General features: G+C 46.7%; 1 protein-coding gene across 2 annotated transcripts; it reads right to left on the bottom strand.

The window, feature by feature from the left end:
- On the bottom strand, nucleotides 1–18,215 carry LOC107314097 (kyphoscoliosis peptidase-like). Of its 2 annotated transcripts, none has more exons than XM_015862982.3 (7): nucleotides 18,114–18,215; nucleotides 14,972–15,625; nucleotides 12,537–12,654; nucleotides 11,718–11,835; nucleotides 11,001–11,192; nucleotides 9,664–9,854; nucleotides 1–4,536 (listed from the first exon to the last, which is right to left on the bottom strand). In XM_015862982.3, the coding sequence occupies exons 2-7, from the start codon at nucleotides 15,587–15,589 to the stop codon at nucleotides 3,218–3,220; spliced, it is 2,556 nt and encodes an 851-aa protein (XP_015718468.2). In that variant the 5' UTR covers nucleotides 15,590–15,625; nucleotides 18,114–18,215; the 3' UTR covers nucleotides 1–3,217. The 2 variants fall into 2 exon arrangements, with proteins under 2 accessions (XP_015718468.2, XP_085402037.1); XM_085545911.1 differs by lacking the exon at nucleotides 1–4,536 and adding an exon at nucleotides 6,276–6,457.
- Nucleotides 18,216–20,864: the final 2,649 nt, after the last annotated feature.

Below are 20,864 nucleotides of genomic sequence, written 5' to 3'. Positions count from 1 at the left end.
TGAGTAACCTTGGTTACCGTGCTTTTATTTATGGTAAGCAGAATTGCTGATAGCAGAGGTCTTTTCCTTATATATAGACTGAGTACGCAGTGTTCCCAAGGCTGTAAAGCAGCAGAGACACAACAATGAAGACTTTGGTACAGCAAGTAAAAGTGTTGGAAATATGATGTCATGGTTTTAGCATCACTCCAGTGCTCTCAGTGAGTCTGTTCAAGGGTTCAGCTCTTTGGTACAATGAGAAACTGTTCCTTCTCTCCTTTGTTCTTGTCCTGCTCATGTCCCGTGGCTGTTTGTTTTCACAGCCCTGGAGGTGGAACATCTTTGGCTGCTCTCATGAAAATGCTAACAGGGTGCCCATGGTTGGACAGCTTGGTAGAATGGGTTGGTAGCTTAAATCCTTAATAATGTGGGATTTGGGAGATGTGTTTGCCTGGTGCTTAGCCTGCCCGGGAGCTAATCTCTACCATTATAGAAATGCTATTTGCAGCTTTCCCATCAGTCTCCATCTCTGCAAATCCTCTGTCCTGATGCCTGCAAAATGCTCTGCTCATCACCTCCTCCTCCCTTTAAGTTGTGCCATGAGAGGGTCAGGTTGGATATTAGGAAATATTTCTTCTCCAAAAGAGCTGTCAGACACTGGCACAGCTGCACAGGGAGCGATGGGGTCACCATCCCTGGGTTCCAAAGCCATGAACGTGTGGCACAGAGGGATGTGGTCAGTGGGCATGGTGGGCTGAGCTGGGGTCCTAGTGGTCTTTTCCAACAAGTATGATTCTGAAGTCATCACTTCCTATCCCAGTGTGGTTATCCTATTGCAGACTGGCCCTACTCTTGCTATGGAAGCTGCAAGAGCAGCACGAGAAGCTGAAGAACACACACAATGTATGGGCACCTCAACTGTTACAGCCTCATAGGATGAACTAAACGAGTCATCATGTGGTTCACCCTGTTGACCAGTTTAACACAGATGAGACGCAGGGAATTGTGTAAAGGCAAAGAGATTGGATACCACATTTGGTTGACATCTCACGACTCCATAGAAGTTAGCATTTTTTGGTATGGAGGTTTCAGGTTCCTGGTATTACCTTCTTTTGACTTTGGCTGTGCAGGATCCTCTTGGTGTGCTGGTAGAGCTGAGCACAGCTCTTCTGTTTGTCTTCATGCTGTCCACAGCTCCGTGCACACCTGGAGGCCTCCCAGTGACTTTCTGAACCAAGTTAGCTCAGAGCTAGGCATGTTTTGTAGCTGCAGGTATGTGTTGTAATCCATCCTTACCTCATTTAATCCTGATGGACAGAGGGAGTGAGAGGAGGAGAGACATGCAGGAGCGTTCTTTCTCTTCCCATTGTTTTTTCATGAGTGATGCTTGCTCCAGGGCTGTTATTGTTGGAGAGGCTGCTGGTGCTTATTGTAAAGGCACTCAGAGCTGGGGGTGTGGGCTTTGAGGTACGTACACCTAAATCAGAGTGACATTTAAGATGGGTTGCATGCTGTACCCAAGCGTGCGTAGAAAGGAAATGTAAGAGGATTGACTTCAGATCCTTGAAGTGAAAAAAATCCCCCGTGGGAGTATGGTTAAAATTCTCAGCACCTCTGGTAATTATATGCTGACATAACTCGTTTGGACCCCAAATCAAGGTAACTCTAACCCGGACCTCGTTATGATGGATTAAGAGGAATTAATTAAAGCTGAGTTCTCCCTGGAGGGGAAGATGGCAGCGGGGACTGAGAGTCATTTCTCTTGTCGACCATTTTGGTATGCTGTGCCAAAATTCTTCCACAAAATAAAGAAAAAGCATCAGTCTTAGAGAGTTTGCTGGTTCTGCAGGCATAATTTCACAAGCAGTGCTATCCGTGGGCAATGTACAGGTTGGAGAGCCCTGACGAGCTCATAACAGGGAGCTGCAATACTACAGCTGAGAAGAGGGGGATCTGTGCTTCTTACATTGCTCTTTAGAGATGCAGGCAAGCGTTTCTCCTGTGCCTGCCATTGCAGGTGCTTCCCTTTGTTCAGAGCAACCCTTGGACTTTGCTCTTCCCAGGAATCTTCCAACACATCAGCGTGGTTCCAGCAAGTTTGCTATGAAATGCAGATTCTGGCACATCAGCTGTGCTGCCTGGCTTCCAGGTTCAGATCTCTTTCAGCTTTTGCTACAGGTCAAATTTAAATTGCTGGACTTGAAGAAAACAGTCTCCCTTCCTCATCTATTGTGCAGCATCCAAAATTAACCAGCAGTTCTTTGTTATTGCAGCCAGAAACCCCATTGCAAGCATGGAGAAGTATTTCTACAGCATATTTTCCAGCCCGTGGCCTCTAAATTTATCTCGACAGTAACACCATTTCTAAGCACCAGATGATGTAATTGCTTTTCCTGCCTTTTACTTTAGATTCTTATAGCATGTTTTCTTCAGACAACAAATATGTGTTCCCCTGGATGCTGTGAGGACCCTGCCCATGCCCTGTTTATGATTCCAGAATCTAAGAGCAATTGTCTATGCTTTCCACTCTGCAGTTAGAAGCTTTGGCTGCGGATTATCTTCCTTGCCTCTTCCCTCTCTTAATTTCAAGCCCTTGGTGCTCTTAAGAGCATATCTACTTGTCAGCATTGATAACGAAAACCTGAAAGATATTTTGAAGAGATGGTTGATAAAATACAGTATGTCCTTCCTTCCTTTCCTCTCTCCTCTGCCCAAGCACAGATTTCCTCTGCAAGGAGGTCCTCCTTTCTTTACTATATATTTACATTTTTTGATGCTGTTGGCTCTGGTGTGGGCTTTTTTCTTTCTCTTTTTTTTTTTTTTTTTTTCATTAATTGTTGTTGTTGTCATCCTCTCCAGAGAAAGAAACCGTGTGGTTTCCAAGTTCCTGAATAAATGTCAAACGAAGCATTCCAAATGATTATTCAAGCTGGTAATAAGCAGCGAGACATCCTTCCTGTAGAGAAGCTGAACAATGGTTTCCTCTGACAGAAGCAAAATATTAGGAGCCTTCCATATGTTGGTCCTGATTTACGTGGCAGTAAGGTCTCTAAGAGGGATGGGAGGCCCCAGCAAGTATCTGGATATCCTGCGGGAAGAGGAGCTCTGCGTGTGACACCCCGACTCCCCATGATGTACCATAACATTCTGGGAGTTCTGTCCTTGTCTCGACGTCCATCAGTTTTAAGAGCTTCTGCTTCCTCCCTTGGCTTTCTACATGCTTTGCAGAGCACCCAGCTTACCCTGAGCGCCCCAAGGAGGCAGGTGGGCTACATCCCACCTCAAATTCCAGCAGGACCTCCATGGAGGAGCAGCACGGGCTGAAGCTGGCAGCCAGTCGGACCCGCATCCCTTCTGACCCGCTGAACACCTCCCCTTCCCAAACAGAGCTGGGGTTCAGCTGTAGCACCGTCTTCTCTTCCCCAAGGACAACAGCCTTGTGGGCTTTTGGCAATTTCACTCTGAAGTGGACCCAGCTCTGCTCCTGGAGGAGGCCTGTACGTGGCTCCAGCAGCACGCACCCTCTCCTCCACGAGCTGTAGACCTTGGGGAAAGGAGGCCAGCACAGCTCTGAGAAACAGCGCACGATGTAGTCACAAATATGGACAAACTCCTTGTGGTCATTGTTTCTCCCGTAAAGCCCCACTTTGTACATGCCTGGCTCAGGCAGCACAATGCACACGCTGACTTTGGACTTCAGGTGGGTAACCAGCACGTACCTCTCTAGGGGGTACTCAGTGTTATTGACTTTGTCTTTGCTCAAGCTGGCGGCGACCTCAACATCAGCCCGTGCATGGAAGGTGATGTTGCACTTGCCCATCTTGGTGGTGATGATGGGGTTGGAGTGGCTGGGGTTGGAGAGGCCGCAGCCACTGGAGCTGATCCCACTCCCACAGTGCATGCTCAGCCCCAAGGGGAAGAGCTCGTTCTGGTTGACAGGTCCTAAGCAACGAATGAGGAAATTGGCTGTGTTCCTGAAGGAGGTACCTCCTAAATCTTTCACAAACACAGAGAGACGGTAGTAACCCTGGAATGGGCAGAGTACGTGGCAACTCAGTTTCTTGTCCTCAGCTTGAGCAGCCAGACATTTCTTGCTCAGAGTGGAATCTAAGTCTTTATTCACCAGCTCATAGCTGGCAAGCAGGGGTCGGGATGTCCGGAAAGTCAAGAGCAAAGTCCCCTGTGGAGCAACAAGCAGCTCCCCTTTGTAGCTGCTTTCCTCAATGCCAAAATCTCTCAACTTTTGGTGAAGGCCCCAGAAATGAAAAGGGTTTTCAGGCAGTTCCTCCCCACTGCGTGGCTCCAGGCATAGGATCTGATAGGAGCACACCCAGTTGTAAGTGTCCAGAGAGTCGGCATGACGCGCAAAGATCATGAGGTCAAACAGCCCCTTGGTTGGTGGAATCACCTTGATAGTCACGCTGTTCTCAGACACCGTCATCATCCCGTGAGCAGTGCCTACATCCTCTCTGGTCACAGTGCCCTGGAGTTTGGAGAGCTGGTAGGTGAACTCAGTTGGATGAGTGCTCCCCAGTGTCACTGATGCCTCTCCATGGGCTGTAGGAGGATAAACAAAACACTTTTTACAATCCTTCATCAGCAGTGGAATACGTTTGTATCTCAGACCCAGGTCTTTGGTGGTATGGACTGAAATTATCTGTGCAGGAGGCTGAGACCTGTTTCTCCCTCTCATTTTAACCCTGTTAAGGGACCCTAGTGAGATCCTTCCTCAGCTCCTACCATTTTTCTATCATTGTTGAAAAAGAAATGTTGATAATAGGTCTGCAGAGAATAACAGAGAATTGTACTTTGGGTCCTGAGACGCTCACAATAAATCTAGCTTCCTATATGGAGGTTATCATTGCATGGCTTCTTGACCTGGTGTTGTTCCTCTAAGCTGCAGGCCTTCTACTGTGGTGTCAATCCAACAAAGCAACTGGGAGGATCAGTATTTCCCAGCCTGGTTGGTGGGAGATCCCACAATGCCACCACATTTTAGGAATTAGGTGATTTCGATGTTCCCCCCCATAATAACTATAACATCTGTCTAAACTTTGGCCTCACTGTAAATAACAAACATATACAAGCTTCTGGTTTGGAGTGTGCCCTAACTAGATAGAAGAGGAGAAGGGAAGGTCCAGGAGGGGTGTGTTGGTATTGCCATCTGGTGCCAGCTTTCAGCTGGTCTGAGCCTGTGCTTGTACCCAAAACTGTAGCATCTCCAGGACAAGTCCCTATGGAGGAGCAGAGTCACTGCTGTCCCCACTCCATGTGTGCCACGTCTTTGTTTCGTAGGCTATCCCAAGTTGGAAGAGTCCAGTGAGGATCACTAAATCCAACCACAGAAGACCAAACAGAATTCAAACCCTGTGTTTAAGAGCATTGTCCAAATGCTTCTTGAGCTCCAGCAGCTTCATTTGCTGGCCACTGCCCAGGGGAGACTGTTCTATTCCCATTGCCCTCTACTGCTTAGTGCAAGAAACCTTCCCAAAGACTCTTCATCTGCTCCTGGGCAGAAAGGGTGGTTGGTTGGTTGGTTGTGCAGTAGGGACAGGGCAAGGTTTCTCAAGCCTCAAAGAAGATGGGGCCATCTAACCAGCAGGCTGCTTTCAGCACGTGGTGAGCTATATCATCCTATTGATGTACTGGGATGTACCAGGGGCTGCATGGCCATAAAACCCTACTTTCATGTTATTTTGTACCCTATTTCTCTTAAGTGTAGGGGAGAGGATGAGAAAAACCACCATAGAGAGCAAGACGTTGAGTTCTTTTGCCCCTGGAGCATCTCAGAATGCTTCCCAGACACTGGCATACCGCGATGCGTTCTCCAACCCACCATCCTCAAGGTCTGTAGAAATCAAGCCTGCTCCTCATTACCCCATGGCCCTGAGCACCCAGGGGGGACTCATCTCATGTCCCGAGTGTGGCTGCTCCGCGTCGTCCCGTCCTCACCACAACATTTTTACTGGAGAGAGGCGAGCGGTACGGAGCGATGGCACTGTGGGAGCCCGGGGGTGGTATCAGCACCAGCGCTGTGCGCGATGTTCATTTGTTTGGGGTGCTAACACAAAATGACAAAAGCCTCCTTTTTCATGCTGAAAAAAAATCATCCCTTGCTAATTATTGGATTGCGAAACATGTTTCATAATCTAATGAATAATGGGGCAACTTTTTCTGGCCACCCCTCTTCTCCCCCTCGTTTGTATCTGGATTTTTTCATTGTTTGACCCAGCAGATATTTCTTGGTAGGTTGAAACAGAGACGTGAAAAGAATGGGAAGGCTGGGTTTTATTTGTGCCTTGCCTGTTGAAGCTGTGACTTGGCTCACACAGTAAGTGCAAACAATTCTCTCCTGGCAAACGTTCAGTGGAGACATTACTGATGACAGACTTTATTAACTGCAGGTTTTCTTGTTATTAAATTCCCTCTATGCTAGTTTCCGAAGCTGCTGGCCTGGCCGGCTGCATCATATTAGGATCTTTAGGAAGAAAGAAAAGAACAGAACATTGTATGCAGCAGAGCCAGCGATGATGAGATAGGGAAGCCAGCAAAGCGCTTTGCTTCGGGAAGGGGACCCAAGGAGATAATTAATGGCTACATTTAAAACAAACATTAGTTTGTTTTATTGGGTTAATTCAAACCATCAGCTAAAAATTCCTGGTTTTCAGGGAGGCCAGGTGAAGCTGGGGGTGGGTTCCCATGTCAGCACCCACAGCATCGCAGGAGGTCAATGTATGTTGTATTAATTGTTTGGGGGGGGGAAAAACACCATTGAAGCACAGGCATGTTTCTAATTTCTCAAAGCTCTGTCTAAGAGTCTTCTCTGCCCCTCTCCCACTCTAGTATCTACAGCACACCACCGACGACTGCCTTTCTGTAAACACAAGTATTACAGAGCTCTAATTCCATAGGACCAAATGCCCTCCATGTCTGCAGTTTAGGATGAGAGGTGATGGCCTTAAGTTGTGCCAGGGGAGGGTCAGGTTGGGTATTAGGAAAAATCTTTTCTCTAAAAGAGTGGTCAGGGCACTGGCACAGCTATACAGGGAGTGATGGAGTCACTGTCCTTGGAGGTGCTCCAGAACCATGCAGATGTGGCACTATGGGGCATGGTCAGTGGGCATGGTGGGGGTGGGCTGGGGTTGTACTTAGGGATCTTAGCTGTCTTCTCGGACCTTAATGATTCTATGATTTACCAACTCTAAAGACTCAGGGCATGTCACCAATTAAAGGGGCTGAGTTTACAGAGGCTGGATGCCAGGTATTTCCTGAAAATCAGGTCCGGTCCCATTATAAGGTGTTCCCCATCCAGATCCCATCAGATAGTGGTCTGTGGGAGGAATCCTGGCTGAAAGCTTTTCAGTGTTTTACAGAGATGGGAGCAGCTCAAATGCGATCGAGCAGGAATTGATCCACAGTAGCTAACAAGGGAAAGTAGATGGGTTTTGCACCAAAGATCTTGAGTATTTTTGTACTCGGATTGTCTTGAATGTTTAAGATGCTGGTTTCCTTCCATTGACCAAGATCAATGTAATCATAATTCTGCATCAACAAAAGCAGACTTCTGCCTTTGTTTGCAATCTGGGTTTGCAATTTGGTGTTTTAAGCACACTTCTGATATGGCTCTGGATGTCGAGGCTAATGGCAATGGTTAAACTGTTCAAGTTAGGCCTTAGGCCCAAGAAAGCTGTTCCCTCCACAAGATGAAAAAATCACTGGGGAAAAAAAAAGAGAGTTGGCAGGTTTTTTTAATGTTCTAATGGGAAAATCTCTTTTTGTCTGAGTTTTAGAGGGAAAAACAGGAAAACTGTGCCTATAGTCCAGGTCAGCCAGTGAATTCTATGGTTATGGGGCAGGATTTCCAAGGGGATGTAGAGCAGTGGTGTGCTGGAATGTGCTTTACTTTGTACCCTTAAATATTCTTCCCTGGAAATTTTAGTTCATGGCATCTAGCGGGTCAGCAAGGGCCAAAGCCCTCAGCATCTGCTAGGCTCCATTCCTATGTCTTTTGGCTATGAAGAACTGAGGAAAGGGAGGAGAGAGAATAACAAAATACTTATTTTTCCTCATTCTTCCCCTTGGGCTTTTCTACCACAGTTAATGATTTTTGGTGAGAGTCCATGTTCTGCAATTTATCACTTTGGCATGCAGATCAAGGGACCGGTTGGGCTGTTGATCTCCTGTTTTTCCTCTGAGGCTACAACCTCTGTGTTACTTGATTGCATGCCTTGGAGCTCCCTTGTGGCTGGGACCTGAAAGAGGTTTTTCAGCCTCTCCATCCTTCCATTTAGAATCATAGAGTCACCAAGGCTGGAAAAGACCTCCAAGATCAGCCAGTCCAACCATCCATCTTCCACCAGTATTTCCCTCTAAACCGCATCCCTCAGTACAACATCTGAATGTTTCTTGAACATCCCCAGGGTCTGTGACTCCACCACCTCCCTGAGCAGCCCATTCCAGTGCCTGACCACTCTCTCAGAGAACTTTTCCTTAGTGTCCAACCATAACCTCCCCTGGTGCAACTTGAGGCCATTCCCCCTAGTCCTATTCCTAGTTACATGAGAGCAGAAGTCAACCCCCCTCCTTGACAAAACCTCCCTTCAGGTAGTTGTAGACAGCCATTAGATCTTCCCTGAACCTCCTCTTCTCCAGACTGAACAATCCTGGCCAACTTGGTCTCAATATACAGACTTACTGAGGGTGTACTCAAGCCCTCATCCAGGTCATCAATAAAAATACTGAAAAGGACAGGCCCAAATACCAACCCCCCGGAAACTCTGGGGCTGTATGGCCCTTGGTAGAAGATGACCAAGTCTTCTTCTTTAACTCTGGGCTTCTGCAATGGAGAGGAACCGTAAGTCCTCTGCATAATGGTATAGCCAACCTTTCGACTATTCCCAATTTCACTGGATTTGTGCAAGCTTTTTGCTGTTCCAAAGGTAGCAACAGCCCATTTCAGCAGTGTCCGGTGTCCTGGGAATATTGGAGGATTTTCTCTTCTGTGTAAATAATAAAATCTTCCAGGTGGGCCTTGCTGTACATTCATTTTCTGTAAGCCCGACAACAATCTGAGATAGCTTTATCTCCTGTCTGGCTCTACTGATAAACTAAACTGCAGGAGAAATCTATATGCACGTGAAACCATCGAGGGCAATGGATGTACAAAATGTGTCCGAAAAATACATGTATCTCTCACGATGACCTGAAAAAAGCTGTCAGAAAACTACATTCAAGGAAAAACAACTCCACCTCCCTTTCAGAATGTGGGACGTGACTGTTTCAGGCCGTGTTTTGTCTGGGAGGGTCCCTCCCCATCTGGTGAACACAATGAGGATTGTGTCTCAGGTATCTTAAAACTATTTAGCTACTGTTGGTGAATTTAGAGGGGAAAAGCCATGTACAAAAGGGCCTGAGTGATTTGGCTCCATTAGCTATGATTTATGAATCCTAATTCCCAGTTTGCTAATCACAGTATCACACAATGGCCATGACTCCAGAAATTGCTTAAATATGTTCCTCTGCTCTCTACTGGATGTTAAACATGTGCTTAAAAATAGACAGATCATAGAATGGCTTGGATTGGAAGGGACCTCAAAGGTCAACAGATGGTTCATTATTGAATGAGAAACATCTTCAATTTGGACTTCTTAAAAGCAAGCTGGGTTTTATATTACTTGGATTTACCTGTTCTGAGGAGAGAAGTGTTTGGAGAGAGGAGGCAGAGCTGAAGTCTGAAAAATTCTGACGTTTTAAACACTCTCTGCTCAAAGTCCTCCTGTGAGATGGGGGGCTGCAGGAGCTGCCACGTGGGGTCCTCCGGCCAGTGGGTCTCAATGAAGTGCTCAGGGTCAGTGAGGAAGAAGAAATCATCGTGTCTGCAAGGTGAGAGAAGAGGGTGTTGTGAAGGGAGCAAGAAAACACTTTGCATCCAGGGCAGTGATAATGATGTGCTGCTGTACAAGAAGGGGGCTTCCACACCATCAGAGTGGAGTCAGCATCAGTGAGGAAGGGCCAAGCTTTCATTTAGACTTTCCAGATTAACTACGTGGTCGTAGTTAATAGTCTTGCATTCCACATACCCAGTCCTGTGACCTCTCCCAAGAGTTTACCCATATTTTGTTTTGTTTTGAAGAAAGGTGCATCACAAATTGAATGTGCTCAACCTGACCTTCTAGGTACCACCTCTGCTTAGGCATATGTTGAATGGGTCAACCTTCGCCCTTGTGTTGGGTTCATGGTGGGAAGCCACGTTGTGTCTGTTGATCTGATGGTTCTGAGAGCATTGACATTCAACCTGCCCAGCCAGGACCAGATCACCCAGGGGATGGACCCACAAGAAGCTGTTATCTCTGCCTGTTGCCATAGGTGATGTTTTAGTCTGCTTCTGCTCAGTTAAAAGCAGTCCATGCTCGCTGGCATTATAAACTGTTCTCAGCGAGATAATTACCTACTAGAAATTCCACAATTATTTCATTATGCATTATTAGGGAGAAAAAAAAAAGAATTAGAAACCTCAGTCCCATAATGTAGTTAATGGAAATTATTAAATTGTACAAATAACCTCTGTGAGAGTCATTATTGGCTTAGCATGGGCTAAGAAATCTCAAGTAATTACGTGCAGAGCCACATCAGAGCGGAGTTGCTGTAAAAACAAGTATTTGTTGTGTCAGAAGTGACACTCACCACAAATGACAATAAGTCGGTGGGGAGTGGAGGTGGTTATCACCTGAGAAGTTGCTACCACAGCTCAAAGAATGAGGCATTGGATGTAGTGGGTGTTTATGTGTATTATGACTGTCTATTTTTGCATGAGGTTCCTGATCAACCACTGTGGTAAAAAATGGACCATCTGCAAGCGGTGTCTGGGGATGCACCTGAAATGAGAGCTCAAGGCCTGGCGAATCTGGTAGGTAAGGGTCTACTAAAAGGTTTGGGGTGGCCATTTCTGAGGTCAGGTTGAGCCTTGTACACCTGTGATGAGAAACATGTCTCCAGAGGTAGAGGGGGAGAGGTTGTCTCACCTGGGCACGAACAACCTGCTCTCTGTGTCCACAGTGCCCGCACCCCAGCAGGCATCCAGCAGCCACCACTGTCCTTCCAGCTGCACTGCATTCCACATGTGGCTGCTCTTCTGCTGCTGACATTGCTGACCTCCATGGGTGCATGGACCTCGGCCGAACCCTGGGATCTCCACGCTGCTCAGACCTGCCTCCCTGCCATGGAGAGACCATAGGGGAGGTAATCACACACCAAACAATGCTTGGTGCTTGGTTTTTGGAAACCAGCCCTACTTCCATGGTAAGTACAACCTCCTTAAAGCCAAGGCTCTGCTCTGCTTGTGCCAGATGTTGGTCAAATTCATACTTCAGCAACCCCCCTGCTCATTCTAAGCCCTCATTCCTTGTATCTCTGTGGTTGATCTGCCGAACTCGTATCTGCTCCTCCATCCAAGCAGATAAGAAGAGAGGCAGCTGCTGTGCCCAGGGACATGGTGGGGAAGTGGTTTTAGTATCTGCTGGAGTTCAAAAGAATCTGAATTGTGCTCTCAGATACATGGTCTGATTTTTGTGTGGTTCTGTGTGGAGCCTGGGGTTGGACTTAGTGATCCTTACTGGTTCCTTTTAACTTGGGATGCTCTATAATTCCATGTCATTTGTGGGGTAGTGCTCATCCTATCTTTATGTTCCCCTCTCGTATCTTCAAAGGGGCAGGAGGAGAAAGCCCAAGGCGAGTTTTACCTGCACATTTCCCAGCATAAATGAGCATAGCCAGAACACACAGCTCTCCCCGTCTGCAGGACCTGCTCTGGTGTGTGGATCTTCTGAGAGAGCCCCAGGAAGCCATCCACATCATATTCTAGGAAAGGGAGAATACCACCCAATTTCATGCCAACGTAAAGACTTATTATTTCCAAAATGATCCCATTCCTTCTCCTGCCCAACACTGTTTCTCTGTCTACCCTCCCTGGAAGCCATGACAGCTTTTCTCCCAATCATTATTCAAGAGTTTGACAATTCCCCATATGAGCAAAGAATTGCTAAAGCCTTGGGGGAATTGGGTTTGCAGCTCATGTAAACAGCGGTTGCGCCATTAAAGTGAGGTACAGTGACAGTCATATTGTTTTGCACACATGGATGTAGTAGGGTAAAGTAGCACGAAGTGACTGCATTGTGCAGAGATTCCAGTGTCCCCAGATGACTGCTACAAACATAGCTCAGTTTCCTTGAATTTGCACCATGCATGCATTACTGGGGAAATGCCCTCCAACACATTGAAGCTGAGAGCTTTACTGATGTCTCTTTGGGTCTGGTGCCCACACAGTGGGCAGTGCCTTAAATCAGGTGCCATTTGCAGAATGGAGGCTCTCAGTTTGCAACAAGTTCCCATCCCAGGCACCTATACAAAGCTGAGAAGGGAATATTTCAATTTGTGGTTGCAATAAGAACATTACAGAATCTATTCTGCAGGACACAAAGAGCCACAATCCAGGATTTTGCATTCAAGGAAGAGACTCTCAGCTCCACCATGTTACTGTGAAACAGTGGAACCAGACTTACCAATGTTATGGCAAAGCCAGAACCATATGGCCCGCAGCATCTCCAGTTTGCTCTGGGATTTGGCTGTGATCAGGGGAACGATGGCCTGGACCGACATCCTGGTGTGCCCTGATTTCAGCTGCAATGGAGAGGACAGGTGAGATAAAGGCACTCTTGGTGTCATAACTGCATGGATCAGTGACTGCTGACAGGATGGGCTTGCTGGAAGGAAAAGGTACATCACAAAGGCCCCAAAGCTTCACTTCTCTCCCTCTAGAACTGGAAATCCAGAAACATAGTTTATGGTAGAACATTTCTCCATTTTCCTATGTTTGATCTTAAGGACTGGAGTTGCTGTTTGGAGGAAATGAAGGTGGCATTTCCTATTTCTTTGCCCAGAGAGTCTTGTCATAGTTAACTCTCCAGTGGTGCAAATCTGCAACATAGAACTGGAGAATGTGAGTTTCCAGCCCCACACCAAATAACATCTCAGTGTATTGTCCCTGGAGGTATTTAACAACCATGAGGATGTGGTCAGTGGGGATGGGTTGGGCTTGGCGATCTTAGAGGTCTTTTCCAACTTGTACAATTCTACAAGTCTATTTTTGCAGAGGATAAGCATCCTTGTGGCTCAGTTCTTCTTCTTAACATTGTAAAAGCACTCAAATTAATTCCCCAAAATGGATGAAAGGAATTGCTTCTACCACTACAATTTCACCTGTTTCTTAATCCAAAGAAAGACTTTCTGCCCCTTTCCTCCCATTCACTCATCCACATTCCTGGGCTCTTCCCTCTTTTGTGCTAGCAGAAATGTTTTTAGCAGTAGATTTTTCTTCCACTGGGCTATATTTAGTTCAGCTCAATTCCACAACCTCCTGCCCCTGCTATTTCATTCCTCAATGACTTTCCTGCCCCAACCAAAGCTGGAAATCTCTTTCTTTGTGTATGGGAAACATTGCATTTGTAACAGCCAAATATTTTCCTTGTGATGCTGAGTTTAAAAATGAAGATGCACCTAAAGAGCAATTATTTTAAAATGACAGTGCTCTTGCTGTTCCCTTGCATTTCTATTATGAGGTTGTCATGATTGGGCAGCTGCTGGGCAAACTAGTAATGATAATTACTCCCAAGGAAGAAAAAACATACACATCCATTAGATAACTAGCTACCTGCTTCCCCATTGGCACATCTTGGTGCAAAATTCAGCCTATGATACTCTGTTTCAATCAGAAATGGCAAAATTAGGTCCCAGACTGAGAGATCCCCAGGTAATCCTGGTCCTAAATACTCCTAAGACTCTTGAATGGGTCAGAACCTCTCAGTTCTTGAGAACTGCTGGCTCTACATAGATATTTGGAGTATGCACTGGTGTGGGTGCACTCAAACAGTCCCCAGGCTATTCCTAGGTGTCCATAAAAGAGGTCCAGCTCTGCATCTCTGCTGCCCGGGGTCTTCCATCAAATCTCCAATGAAGAGATACATGGGGAGATGAGAAACATTCCCATCTGCCAGGGCACCACCAGCAAAGCAGCATCCATCACCAGGGGTGTAGTGCTCAGTGAACTGCTCTGTTGCTGGTCTTGACACTTGTAAATCCCTTGTAAAAGGGGGAAAAGGCCAGGTTCATCAGATTTTAATACAGCAAGAACCTTGAATAAACAGGGAAATAAGCTGTTCCCATGGCTTCCTATTGCCTTACAGGTATTTTCGGTTGTTTATTATCCTCTCTCTCCTCTCTTCCACCTCTCTCCCCCTCTCTTCTCCTTTTAATAGACTAGGTAGACTCTGAAACACCACAGCATCCTTCTTCCCGAGGGATATTAGCCTCGGGCTAGGTAGAAATTGCAGGTTTCAACTCTAACGAAGAGCACAATTATTCCTTGTACCTCTTCACTCTCACTAATGAGTTGATGTGTAAGCTGTGAGTTCACTGCCCAGACAAATTGTGCTGCCCCCAGGGAAGAAATTACAGCAGCAGTGTGTGGTTCAAGTAACAGGAATTAAGAAGTTTGGTGCTCTCCTTCTGGGCTCCCAAGCACCCAGAAAGGGAGAGCATCATATGACAGGGCACAGACTGAGATAAGAACACAACTGAAGCCTCCTGCTTGAGAAAAATAAGACTCAGGCTGCCACAGATATAAAGAGATTGCTGGATACAGCTTGACTGTGGCTGTTGCTGGCAGTTTTTCTATGCACCCTGGTCACCCTTCTAGGTCAACACAGCCTGTCCTGCCTTGGGGTATCACACAGGCCATTTATCTCCTCAATGAACCCTTCCAGAAGGGTCTCCATGTAGAAACCTAATACAGTCCTGCCTGGTGTCCTGGCACAGAGACATAGTTAGGACAACTTCACCCCACAGGTCCTTGAGGTCAATAGGCACCATCTTGTCATCAGAACATATGCTAGAAGTTGAACATTAGAATATGGATCTGCTGAGGGACTGCAGGACCTACCTGCTGGCTCACATGGAGGACGTGAGTGTCTATATGGCTGAACACTTTAGTGTCAGAGAAGAGATCTCTTCTGGTCTTTCTTTGGGGTTTTTCAGTCTGATTCTTTTCTTCTAAGCTGAGTCTTTCCTGGGGAAGGAGAGATGGAGAGGAGTTTCCTGCAGTCACAAATGACTTCTGCAGTATCTTTGGGAAGGTGTTCACTTTACTGCTGTTGTTAACTTTGTTGGCCCAAAACAAGAAAACATCCTTGGATGGGGAATCCTTTGGCTCATCTCTCACTTTTGAGACTTTCTTTAATACCCCATACTTGTTCCTCTTTGCATTGCTGTCCTGGTTGGGGATTTTCTCTGAGCTATTGAGGTTGATCTCTTTAGAAACATCTCCCAGGCTAACGTTGCCATTACAGACATCTGACATCTGAGCTTCCCTCTGATCAGGCAAGATGTCATCTGCCTGGGATGGCACTGGGTTTCCTTCATGGCTCTTAGGATGGGTCCATCTTGATGTCATTTGAGTGGGCTGTTTTTCATGGTGGTCCCCATTCCTGGAGAGAATCAGCTCTTTGGCTTTGATGGTGTGGGATTTGGATGGCTTGGCTCCATCATGGCTGGTCTTCATTCGTGCAGTGGTCAAGAGAGGAAGAAATCACAAAGTCTGTGGATGGAAAAGCAGATGGGTTTTGTACAAAAGAAGCCCACCAGTCAGTATGGTTGGGTAGTTAGTTACAGTGAATGGGGATTTGGTCAACAGGAGTTAGCCAAAAGTAGGAATATAGAATTGATTGAGTTGGAAGGGACATTAAAAGCCCAGCTCAGACTGGTCATATAGCATTTCTCCCTGCCCCCAGAAGCAGGAATCAAGGAGACCAAGGAGTTAATGTCATTAGTATTTAGGTGCTCCAAAGGGGTTCATCTTTCAGCAAATCTTTCCTCTTCCCCAACATTCCACCCAAAATGTTCTTTATTTGCTGGGATTTGCTTCTGCCACTCAGGGTCTGCAGAAATACCGTAACCCTTTACTTTATCACTTTGCACTTGAAATACAGCTGAGATGAGTGAGAAGCCTGCAGGGGAAAACAGGTGACAAAGTAGAAGGTGCAATCCAGGGCTAATAGGGTTATTGGGTTAAAGCTGTGGGCTGAGACAGCTCTCACGTGCGCTTAATGTTTGCACAGCTCTCTCTGGTTTTATCTTGGTTTAGCTCCCATTTGCTGTTGTTGTTTTTAATCACAAAATGACTATTTGTGCCATGCAAATAGCAGAGCCTGCTGTGAGCCACTTAGTGTCGCCCAGAACTGTCACTCTCCTCATCCAGCCTCTCCCATGCTGGCTTTTCAACATCTGCACCAGGCTTTGGCCTCGCTCTTCCAGGAAAGCAAGATGTCACTCATCCCTGGTTTTCCTCTCTCTGCTTCGGATGAGGCTTGTGAGTGTAGGACAGCCTCATGCAGATGGGATAACACTCCATGCTCACCAACTACAGGCTGCTGAGGGAGGTGGTGGGATCGCTGTCCATGGAGGTGCTCCAGAACCATGGGGATGTGGCACTGAGAGACGTAGTCAGTGGGCATGGTGAGGTGGGTTGGGGTTGGACATGGTGATCTCAGAAATCTTCTCCAACCTTAATGATTCTATGAGTCTATCCATTTATTTTTTTCTTTTCATTTATGCATGTATTATATATAAGACCATGTCAACAACAGCAATGGGTTAATCCGGTGTTGGATGCTCAAAAGCAGAGGATGCCCCAGCGGGATGCTGTACCCTAGGTAGATCCTCCATGCCCTGTGCATGGGATATGTGTCTTTGCAGGGCTGCTGTGGGGTTTCTTTACTGCCTGTTGAGGTTGTATATTCCCTGTTTAGTCCCAGCCTGAAGAGACAAATTGTTAGTGCCCAGCTGTTGACACATTCAAGTTGTCCTTGTGCATGCGCAGACGCCTGCTGTCACAGGCACAAAGGCATTTCACCTGCCACTTTCTAAGTGAGGAACAAGAGGCCACTTCTGAGCCCTTCATGGCCATTACCTGACGTGAACCAGCACCGACCTACTCAAGAAATAAATCCCAGCAGGTTCTGTGAGCTACAGCCTTTCTCTACTTGCTTTGTCAGGGCTTGGAGACTGGTTGGTTTGCTAAGCCCAGTTTTGCCTCAACCCTTCTTTCTTACTCTGAGGACACCTCCCTGTGATGCCTTTGTGTTTGGGATGGGAGCCAAGAGGGGCTGTGGTGTACAGTGGAATAACCCATAGGACTGAGAAGATGGACATCCCCCATGTGCTCGGTCTTATCTTAAAATTGGAGAAGGGGATGAAACCAAACATTTTATTTCAATTCTGTGTCACTCATACACTTAGGGCTTTAAAAGCAATTTAAGCAGAAGCATCACTTTGAGTTCTCTGAAGATTTCTTTCCCCTTGCCTTAAACTGGATCCTTCAGGCACAGCCCATCTCAGAAGTCCCTAAATCATTGCTTACTGGTAGCTGGAGAAGAGAAGAATAGAGGACTGCTGCTTTCTTATTTTTCACCCCAAATTTCACTCAGCATTACCCCGGTGATACCACCACATTAACCCATGAAACACAAGCTTCAGAGGTGCTGTTTCATTCCTGAGTTGCTGCTGCAGGGGGCAATGAGAGCACTCTGCTCTGATTTAAATGGGAGAAGAACTCAGGGGATGGTTGTGCTATCAGCAGGCTCTCAACTTTGTCCCTGAACTGCCCTGACCATGAGTGTCACTTTAAAGCATTGTGTTATCACCGGCTGCTCTGTGCAGTTTCAATGTCAGGAGGATGGAAATTTGCAACGGTGGCTGCTTAGGGAGCTATCATGGGTCAAATAGAGAATCTCCACAATAGGAGCAGAGAGAGGCTGCCTGCCATCTCTGCAGCATCCTCCTATAGGAATAGGCCTGGCAGGGTATGCAGAGGGGATGGAGAATGCCATGGGCCGGGGGGAGGAGGTGATGGTGGTCAGGGAATGGGGAGAATCAGAGGGGCTGGAAGAGAAGAGCCAGGCCAGATCCCATCCCCATCAGGTGGGGACATGGCATGTGAGGAAATAGATGGAGCCAAGAGAACTTGTGCAGAAGAATGGCAAAAAAAAAGATGGAAAATAAGCCCATACGGGTCTGTCTCTACTCACCCTGCTCACGACCCGGCTGCAGCTCCCCACTGCTTGCAGAAGGCAGGCAGCTCCCAGCAGCCCCATCCCTTATATACATGTGCCAGCACAAGGATGGCTCTGTTTTTTGCACCTTGCTCATGTCAGGAGGGCTAAAAATAATATAAAGCACCGGCAAGTGTGCTAAGGTTGCTGCCTCCAACCAAAGCCTGGCACTTCTACAACATATGGGCTGGAGTGTATTTGCAGGGAGATAGGAGAGAGGGAATAGACTTTCTCTTATCAGTGTCCAAGCTTTGGCAGGGCAGGGGGGGCTGACTGCCTGCCAGCTTTTGCAGCTGCCCATAGGTTTGGGTGTTGCTGCAGCCTTGTTCCTATTCTGGGCACCTTTTGCTGCTTTGTAGGTTTTTTCCTTAACTTGGTACCTCGGGAAATCTCCAGTGCACATCAGGAATAAGAATAGCAGCTCACGGAGATGAGCAGTAATTTGCAGCGTGGATGTTGGAATATTGTTCTTGGTTATTATCTAGCTATGTTCCACTAAGTGGCATCATATCCCTTGTTTCTGCCTCACTCATCTAAGTTCCATCTCCCGATATTGAAAATTTTCTTGATCAAGCAGGAAATAATAAGGGGGGGAAATAGAGCTGCCAGCTGAATGGGAGCCTATTCTTGGAATGAAAATTCCCAGTATTTGGCTGAAAGTGGGGAGAAAAAGAAAAAAAAAAGAAAAAGAGAGAGAGGAAAAAAAGATCTATTTTGCAAAAGAGGAGAGATTCAGTGTAAACTCATCCCCTTTGCTGGGGTGCAGAACCCACAGCTTCCTCTTGCATCGTCTCCCCCTGCTCCCCTTCTTGGTGTTGGGTTGGTGTCACTTAGGAGGTGGCCGACCCCATACCCGGAGAGCACACAACGTTTCATTCTCATGCCAGCACTGAGACCACCCCAATTGGTGGAAAATGGTTTCAAAATGGGATTTTTATAAGGAGTGGGACTTGGCACCGGGAAGCTGCAGAAGATGGTGGTGGATTTTTGGGGTAAGAGTCTGCACTGCCGCAGGGTAAAGATGTTTCCAGTTGCCTATGGCTGTTAATTGGGTCTACTTTACAGTGTGACCCTCCACCCACCCACCTCTACCCAAACCAGAGGTTATCAATGTTCTGCAGAAGGCAAAGGATGATAATAAAGGTGGCTGTGGGACTCTTGCTAGATGAGACAGGAGTGGGCGCTTAGTGTTACCTTAGATAAGTCTAAGGTAAGCCAGTCATTTATTGCCCATTCCCAGAAGCAGAAAGAGAGCAAAGAGAATCGAGATTTAGAAAGAGCTGACCTGGCCAAGGACCTAAAAATACTCTTGCAGAGAGTTGTTTTGCATGTGCAATAAAGGCAAATTTGCATCAGCCGAGCCTAGATGAGAGGCGACGGCTGTGACCCTGTGTGGGTACCAGCGCTGTGTGGGTGGATGGGGGCATGGAATACAAACACCATGTGGGAAGAATGCAGGCAGCAGATGTTCAAGAAGAAATGTCCGTTCCAAATAGCGCTGTTTCTGATTAGATCTTCATGTGTGTCACAAAAAAGCAAAGAACAGATATCTATGTTGAGGTGTAGCTGCATGTTCATGGGTTGGGCCAAAGCAAGTTGATCTATGATGTCCTCACCATGGTTGTGCTGCATGGTAGAAGGCTGACAAATAGCCCCATTGGGTTGGGTGTAGCCCTTGGGCCATATGCATCCCTGGACAATAGCATCACTATTGGAGAACGAGGAGAAATTTCAGGTGGACATGCAGCTACCTTGCTCTAGATGGTGCTCACCTCACCATGAGCAATGTGGGATCAGCAGGATGGCAGTCCAGCAACGTGCATTCACAGAGCTGGCCAAGGCATGGGATCGTGGCAGCCCTTCTGCAGCCTTCTCCTGCAGAGCGTGGTTGAGAAGTCATTTTAATTGTCATTTTTATTTTACTTGTGAAGGCTTCCAGACTCGGGGAGTCTCTTGGCTGGAAAGCAGGGAGTTGGTTTGGAGGTTATTTTATTATTTAAAGAAAAACAAAAAAACTTTTTTATTTTATAAAGCACTCAGCAGGAATCCAGAATTTAAGAGACGCAGAAGAATTGCTCACTCTTCAGATGTTGGCAGAGAGCCGCTTTTCCAGTTTATTTCCCTGGAAAGAGGGAATGAATACATGGAAATAAAGCAGAGGCTGTATTTTAAAACTCTCCAGGCCAACACCTTCAAGTGATGCAGGTCTGTGCTGGCTTCCTCATCTGGCATTACCAGCACAGAGCAGGCAGGAAAATCCACAACTGCTTTGGAAATCAGCATGGCGGGGTGTGATTGAAGGACAACACAGAACCTTAGAATCATTACAGTTGGAAAAGAGCCCCAAGATCCCCAATCCATCCCACCATGCCCACTGACCACGTCCCTCAATGCCACATCTCTGTGGTTCTCCAAGGATGGTGACCCCACCACTGGGCTGGCCTTTAAGAACACGAGATTAAAGCATGTGTGGTTGAGTTTACCCATGTGCAGCACAAAGCTGGAGCTGGTGCAAAGGTACTTTCTAAGGAACAATAGAAGAAATAATCAGACAGTTCTGTCACCGAATTGTTTCATCTTATGCATCACTGTCTTTGAGCTTTTTCAAGTGTTTTCTTTCTAATGAACAGTGATTTTTCACAGCCTGAGGAAGAACACAAAGCTTTTGACAGTTCCTTACGCCATGATGTCCTTCTCTTTTGTTTTGCTGTTCCTTTCAGGTGAATA

The sequence above is a fragment of the Coturnix japonica genome, chromosome 4 (assembly GCF_054131305.1).
Source record: "Coturnix japonica strain WE chromosome 4, WE-NBRP24, whole genome shotgun sequence".
In the NCBI taxonomy this organism is placed as follows: domain Eukaryota; kingdom Metazoa; phylum Chordata; class Aves; order Galliformes; family Phasianidae; genus Coturnix; species Coturnix japonica.
Note: the sequence above shows the minus strand (reverse complement) of the source record. Positions and strands in the feature narration are given on the sequence as shown.